We start from the raw sequence: 8108 nt of genomic DNA on the forward strand, positions 1-8108 counted from the left end.
TCTTTTTCCTTTTGCAAGTCTCAGAGCTCGACTTAGAGCAATTACTTCTGCTCTTTGGGCTGACTGCTGCCCTTCAAGTCTTTCAGCCTCCTTCACTTCAAATTCAGCCCCTTTTCTGCAAACTACCGCGTAGCCTGCTTTCAATCCTTCCTCATCTCTGTAGCAGCATCCATCTGTGAACCAATCTTCAGCTCCCAGTACAGGTTCCGCTTTCAAGTCTTCTCTTATCTTCTCGTCGACTTCAGCTCTCTTTGCACAGTCGTGCGGCTCTCCTGACCCCATTAAATCTGCCATATTGATTCCTTCGTGTGTGAAGGTCAAGTTGGGAGCGTCTAAAACTTTACTCACTCTCTGTTGTGTCAATGGTGTCATGGTGAAGGCTTGTGAGTTAACATATGCCACCACACTGTGGGTGGTCAGCACCTTCAACGGATGGTCCCTCACTATATGTGCTGTCTTTTGTATAATCTTTGACACCCCAATGGCATGCTGTGTGCATCCCGGGTGCCTTGTCTCTAATGGATCCAGTCTGACGCTGACGTACATGAGTACATCTCTCCCTCCCCCTTTTTTCTGAAACAACACCCCATTAACTATCCCGTGTGTTTCTGAAACATCAAGATAGAAGGGTTCATCATAATTAGGGATGGCAAGATCAGCCGATCTTGACAAGTCCTGTTTTAATGCGATGAACGCCGACTCAGTGGCCGATGTCCATGGCAGTTCAGCCTTCAGGTTACGGACACCCACTGTTTTCACCAAATCCCTCAAAAGGGCTGTTTTCCCTGCATAATTTGGAATGAAGTGACGGCTGTATCCTGTTAAACCTAAGAATGAGAGCAACTCCTTAACCGTACGCGGTTTTGGATGTGTCAAAATCTGATCGCGATGGGTGTTTAGCAATCCCACTGATTTGTGAGCAATGACACGGCCCAGAAATGTTACTTCTGGTCGGACCAGCTGCAACTTTTCTTTACTCACTTTGAAACCGCACTCAGCGAGTCTCTTCAGTATGGTAAGTGAAGCTGCCGTACAGGCCGAAGCAGATGGAGCCGCAATGAGCAAATCATCAACATATTGCACCAGTGAACACCCCTCTGGTAGGTGGCATGGCGATAGAGCTTCTTTCAACACTTGGTTGAAAATGCCCGGGGAGAGTGCAAACCCTTGTGGCAACCGTGTGTATCTATACTGTTGCCCCCTGTATGTGAATGAAAAAATGTCCCTCAGAGACTCATGTAATGGGAGACAGAAAAATGCATTCGCTAGATCAATACATGTAAACCACTTCTGTTCTGGTGTTAATGCCGTCAATGCCGTGTATGGATTTGGGACAGGCACCGTGTCAGTACGTAAAATGGCATTAATGGCTCTTAAGTCATGTGCCATTCTGTACTTTCCTGTCCCGTGCTTTTCTACTGGCAAAATAGGAGTGTTCCAGTAAGATTGTGAGGGCTCGAGCACCCCTACTTTCAATAGCCCTTCAATGGTTTCTGCAATTCCCTCTTCAGCTACTCTCTTTTGCCTATACTGCGGTTTCCAAATTGGTGTTTCAGACTTCAGCTGGAACAAAACAGGCGAGCAAGTTGCCAGGCCCACATCTGTAGACCCAGCTGACCATAAGGTGCCAGGAAGAGTCGCAAGTGCGGCAACTGCATCCGCATGGTCTATTCTTTCTCTCCCATGGATTCTTGAGATTTGTTCATGCTCCAATATCACTGTGTCCTCTGATAGACAAGTGATACGGTAAATTTTGCATTTTGGCGAGTACCAAACGTCTGGAATCTGAGTAGCTTGCCAGCCCGGTTCATCAAGGGCTCTCTTGACCATTGTTCCCAGCTCCTTCGCCTGATGACCCTCATGGACCGCCAATGTAATATGGGGCACTGAATCAGGTCCCCTTTTGAACCAAGGCCGTTGTTCTTCGGTTAAATTTACTCCTGCAGCGACGCCTTCAGGACCAACATAGATGTTCTGAGAGCGTATGTTCCAAGTCTGACCCTCAAGTTCAGTCTGGAACTGGTCCCTATAAATTTCATCCTCATTCTTATCATAATAGAGGGTCACGTGGCATGGATCTCGCGGAAAAGAATAGACAGCCAAGGCCATAATCCAAGGTTTCCACAGCTGATACAGTCTCAAAATGCCTTCATCCACCAACCGACCCCAGTAAATGTCAGCTGTAGGTTGTTCACAGTCTTTCAGCAAATACTGGTTCTTTGAAATTGTCCCCAGGCACAGAAACTCTTTTCCTCCTGGAAGTGTAACTGTTAATCCATCAGCTGAGCACATGACAGTGGCTCCCAATTTAATGAGCAGGTCCCTGCCCATCAAATTCACTGGCACCTGAGGAGACACCACATAACTGTGCTTCAATGTCTGATTTCCCAGCACCGTCCGGGCTGGATTGGTTATTGGCAGAGTCATTGGAACCCCAGAGAAACCCACCACACTAACCGTGTGTTCGGAAAGTGTGACACTGCTTGGTCTTTGTCTCAGCGTTGAGTAAGTAGCTCCAGTGTCCACAAGGAAGGTCATTTCAGTCCCTTCGACACTCATTGACAACATCGGATCTGCCATTCCCATGTCGTCTTGTCTCTGTGGGTCCCGTCAGTACAGCTCCTCCTCTCCGCCCCAGTAGGCCAGGGGATACTGAGCCACCGGCGCCATGCTTGGGTTTGGAGCTTGATGTCCCCTTGTCTGGACCACTCTGCCTCGAAGAGCTCCCTGTGCCTGGGGTGGAGATGGATAACCAAGTTCTAGCTGTCGTGGTGTAGGACAATCACGAGCCCAATGTCCTCGTCCTCCACACCTTCTGCATACATTCGGGTCCAGCATAGGTCCCCCCAGACCACGGCCCCTTGGTCCGCCTCCTCTTTGAGATCCACCACGCCCCCTCAACGACCTAGTAGCCCCCCAATTCCCCGCGGGTCTTCCTTGCCTTGGTCCATTGGCGGGCCATCGGTCATCAGGGTACAGAACCGGATCCAAATCTGGCCAATCAGGCTCCGGATTGCCCTGTGGCTGCGCCACCAGCATCTTCTTAGCTCCATCTTTGTTTTCCTTTTTCTTTTCGTTTAGTTTTTCTCTCGCCTCAGCCAATTTCAATTTTACTAACTGCCCTTGTGCCTCCTCCAGCTCCTGTTTTTTCTTGTTCACCTCGTCTCTTTCCAGCTCAAGTCGATGTATGATATGCCTCTCCCATTTTGCTGAATCCGCCACCGCAAAGTCTGGATTCTTCTGTAGATCTGCTCTCACTCGTTCTGGCAGACCTGCTAACACTGCACATCGGAACCACGCCCGAGATTCCCCATCTTGCCCAGGATGCTCTCCAGTTTGGAGAATCCACTGTTCTTTTGCATGCTCTATAAACTCTCTAGGGGAATGTTCTGGGCTCCAAACAATCCTAGGTGTAGTGCCAATATTATGGGTCGGATACTTCTCACGCACTGCATCAGAGAGAGCATTTCGCACCCTTGCATAGGGGACATCGTTTGGTTGGTGTCATGGTTCGATTTTTTGGGGAAGAGACATACGACTGGAAGTCCATAGTGGGTCAACACAAATTATTTTATTAAAACACACAGTACAGTGTGAGAAGAAACTTGCAACAGCCACCCTACAATCTTCCAATCTTTTCGAGCAGCCCGCTCCCCATCCTTATATTACCCTGATGACATCACAGCTAGATCTTACTGGAAATGATAACAGTTCCAAAGTTCTCCTTATATAGACATCCGATACTACTTTCGAAACAAACAAGTTTGTGATATGTTGTGCAATTCTGTGAGACTGTGTGTCCAACCGAGAGATTGTCCTGAGACGACCTCCCTGTTCTTAGTACGTGCAGGAGTGAACGTGCGTACTTTCCATGACTCTCTATGTGCATGTTGGTGTAGGCCTGAATATGTGTGCAAGTGAATGTAAAAGGCCCTACTGGACCCACAGCTTCGAGAGGTGTGAATACAATGATATGGATACCATTTGCAACAGCTTAAGCAGATAGAATAATAGAGAACAACAACAGACTAATTAAAGTGATGATAATATGCATACATTAATATTTTGCTCAGATTACCATAGATATAATTCAGAGATTATTCTGTCAACTGGTTCAACAATGATGAATGATTGATCAATGATAGTTCTGATTATAAATTGTCACCATGAGAATACAAAATAAAATATCTCTTGTCCACATTGGCATACAGTTCTTGCTATCTCTTCCACGTCTGCGAGGCCTCCACCTCTGAAGGTCCTCCCACCGATAGCACGAAAATCTCCCAGGGCAAGTTCTTCTCCTTCTGTAAGACTTCCTAGTCTTCTCAACCAAGCCGCTCCTCCCTCTGTGATCGGGGGCAGCTGCTTCACCAGAGCCTCAAGATCTCTGATATTATAGGGATGGTAGACTGGTTCGCCCTGTGAACCCGTCAGTAAAGGCATAGTGAGGGGCAATTCCTCCTCTATGTCACACTGCCCTTCTCCGGTTTGCAATGCAACGTTCTGCTTCCGATTCTTTTCAAAGATCGACGGTCTTTTGTCTCTTACTTCTTCCAGAACCCTCCCAGAGCGAAGCGTCTTCACTCCTGGGAGACCCTGAAACTTTGGGGCGAGTCCTCCCATTTCCAGGTTCGACACTTCTCTAGATTTTCGTGATTGTCTTATAGAGGTCGCCAAGTCCTTTTCCAATGCCTCAAGCGTTTGTGCTAATAGCCGTGGTGTTGCTACGCCTTCTTCCTCCAGTCTTTTCAAGGTCTGTTCCAACTTTATCACGGCCTCCCGGTTGTCAGATATTTTCCCAACAACATGGCCCTGCCACTGTTCTTCCTCAGGGTTGTCAACCTTTGACCTCTGACTGGTTTTTTGGTTCGCCTTTAATGGCTGCCTCTGAAACTGCAGTGAAGGTGAATCTTCCTCTGAAGTCCAGACCTCCTGGGATGCATTTCCCTGGATGGGCTGTTGCGGTGTCACCTGACCTGTACTCGTGAAAGCCACAGGTTGAGCTTCTTCTGTAGCTCCATCTGGGCTGAAAAGAGAGGGAGGGATCAAGATCACCCCCCGTGTAGTAATTCCTTGTGATGTCCCAGCAGCTGGGTGGGGCTGACTCACCTCTGATGCAGCTGCCACTGATTGAGGCTGCATCACTTTTTGTGTAGGTGCCACTGATTGAGGCTGCGCCACTCTTGTGTCTGCCTCCTCTCTGCCCCGAGCAGATGTCGATGGTATAGGATTCTCCTGTACTTCCACAATTCCTCCTTTAACTGTTCCTGTTTTTCCTCCCGGCCCCCACAGGGTGCCACCCTCCAAAGTCACCACTGGACAGATATAAGGAGGGGGTGGGGCACTCAGGAATTCCTTCAGGCTGGGATATAATATTCCCTCAGCCTCGGCTTCTTTTATTAAGACTGGTTTGGTGTCATTCACTTCCTCTTGCATCCAGTGAGAAACGCCTTGGGAGACAATCATAAGCTTGCAATACTTATTTTGTTTTCCAATCATGAGCTTCTTTTCTGCCTTCACTTTTCTCCCTTGAAAACGTCCCAAGTGTTCCTCTTCAAGCTCTTTGATTCTCTTCTCACATTTCTCACCTTCAACTTGGAAGATGGAGTGAAGAGGAGTTCTGTCCTCCAATGTCTTCTGTTGATTTTCACATAATTCCTTCACTTCTCTTTCCAGATCTTGACACTGGCGGGCAATCTCCTTTGAAGTCCCCTCAGCAGTAATTTTAATTGCTTTCTTCAATTGCTGTATTTGGTCCTTCAGTGGCTTGTATCTCTTTCCCCCATCAGGGGTCACGTTTTCCTCTTCAGCCATTTTGCTTTTCGACCTCACTTACCTTTACCAAAATGGCCGCTCTTAGGCTCCTCCCTTTGGGGTTGCCTCACTGTAGTTCCCCTTTCGGCAGTCAGAATCCCTCAAGCTGGTCAAGCTTAACCTCCGCTAGGCTCTAGCCGGGGAGAGACCGCCCACAGACACACATACACACACACACACACACACACACACTAATGCTCCTTTCAAGACAAAACTTCACAAACGTCTACTGCAACAATTTAAGCACCCAAAGCCAGCAAAAATTCACTCTCACATTCACTTCCCTAACAACTACAAAGTTTTCACACATGAGAATAATCCAGTCAATCTACTATGCACGCCGTTTCCCTCCTTATAGCGAGAGACTCACCCGATCTTTAAAAGACTTTATATACACTAGGAAATCACAAACACAAGACTACAAGATTTAGTTTATTTAATATATTGAAATCCTTTCACCACACTTCTGAAACACACCTTCACCTACCCAAAAAGAAAACTGAGAAGCAGAGAAATGGAGAAGTAGGGAGATGGAACAAAGCCAGCAAGTACACACACACAGAGCTCCCCACAGAGCCCCCTCTCCTCCTCTCAGAGAGAGAAAAGAAAAGAGTTTTCCTTTTTTCACTCTGCAACCACACAGGAGAAATTCAACAGACAGTTTATACCGCTAATTTACACTTTATTTACACATTATTTACACATGGGCCCATATAAACGTATGAAAACACCATATGCCAGAACAGCTTATCTTCTTTATTTCTCTACCGATATTCCTAAGTTTTTTGACTAATTTAAAAGCATCTTTCAGCCCAGGGCCGCGCCTTGCTAATCAATTAAACCCGCTTCGAGGACGCCCCCGCCGAGAGCGGTCAGATTCCTAAGCCCTACTTAATTTATAACTGCTCCCCGCCAGGCAACAAGGACCTCCACCAGCCACGTGAAATATCACAGTTCACGCTTTTGGCTTTACTTAAAGTTCACAAGTCCCCGACGTTAAATAGTCACAGCCGGGTCGCACCCTGTCACTCAAACAGCGCAGTAAGGAAAGTGATCCCCTTGATCACTTTAGTTTTTAAGGGGGGCTCGAAATCCCCCGGGTACCACCCGAGCTTTTAACCTGACCGTGCGTCCACGATCAGGGGTCGCCGCCACACGCTGAGCAACTGCGCTCTTAGGGGCCGCGCCCCAGTCCTAAGACAATTTATTCAAGTGTATTATAAGCATCACTCCCGGGTCTTAGCCCGCGGTTATTTCGACGCCCGAACCGCGTTCTGCTGATCAATCAGACCGAATACCCTAAACTACTGGTTGGCTGGCTGGCCTCCCCAGTCAACCCACATCACTTTAAACACACACCGTATTGACTTAAACACATAACCTCTTAACTCAAAATTCCCCCCAAAATAAACAGCAATAAATTTAGTCAGTCCAATATTCCCTGCTTTTAGCACTAATTACCCCAAAATCACTATGGACAGACACCAGAAGCCCATACTGAGTGAATATTATTAAATTTAGTTTTAACTTCCAATTTAGCGCCTTTGGATAAAAATCAACAGGTGGCACTCACCTTCTAGTTCGCCTGGCGTGTCACTCAGATAAGCTGCTGGCCTTCCGTCCCTTTGGCACCTCCAAGCCGCACGCTCCTCTCTTCCCCAACCAGGTTTCGGCACCAAGAATTGTTGAAAACTCGTTCGATTTGGGCAAGAGAAGTAAGCAGACTGAGTCCAGGTAGGTGCCAAAAATAGTGATCTTTATTTACACACTTGCGCAGAGTGTGGGAAGAAACTTGCAACAACAATCTTACAATCTTCCTCGAGCAGAACGCTCCCCATCCTTATATTACCCTGATGACATCACAGCTAGATCTTACTGGAAATGATAACAGTTCCAAAGTTCTCCTTATATAGGCATCCAATACTACTTTCGAGACAAACAAGTGTGTGATATGTTGTGCAGTTTTGTGAGACTGTGTGTCCAACCGAGAGATTGTCCTGAGACGACCTCCCTGTTCTTAGTACGTGCGGGAGTGAACGTGCGCACTTTCCATGACTCTCTATGTGCATGTTGGTGTAGGCCTGAATCTGTGTGTAAGTGAATGTAGAAGGCCCCTACTGGACCCACAGCTTCGAGAGGTGTGAATACAATGATATGGATATCATTTGCAACAGCTTAAGCAGATAGAATAATAGAGAACAACAACAGACTAATTAAAGTGATGATAATATGCATACATTAATATTTTGCTCAGATTACCATAGATATAATTCAGAGATTATTCTGTCAACTGG

The 8108-nt window shown here is 47.0% G+C and overlaps 1 protein-coding gene across 1 annotated transcript; it reads right to left on the reverse strand.

The window, feature by feature from the left end:
• Positions 1 to 3551: 3551 nt before the first annotated feature.
• Positions 3552 to 7890, reverse strand: LOC146360540 (uncharacterized). Its single transcript, XM_084922765.1, has one exon. The coding sequence runs from the start codon at positions 5812 to 5814 to the stop codon at positions 4162 to 4164; it is 1653 nt and encodes a 550-aa protein (XP_084778891.1). The 5' UTR covers positions 5815 to 7890; the 3' UTR covers positions 3552 to 4161.
• Positions 7891 to 8108: the final 218 nt, after the last annotated feature.

Source organism: Perissodus microlepis, unplaced genomic scaffold (assembly GCF_051167445.1).
Source record: "Perissodus microlepis isolate ML-2025 ecotype Zambia unplaced genomic scaffold, ASM5116744v1 scaffold_32, whole genome shotgun sequence".
Lineage (NCBI taxonomy): Eukaryota > Metazoa > Chordata > Actinopteri > Cichliformes > Cichlidae > Perissodus > Perissodus microlepis.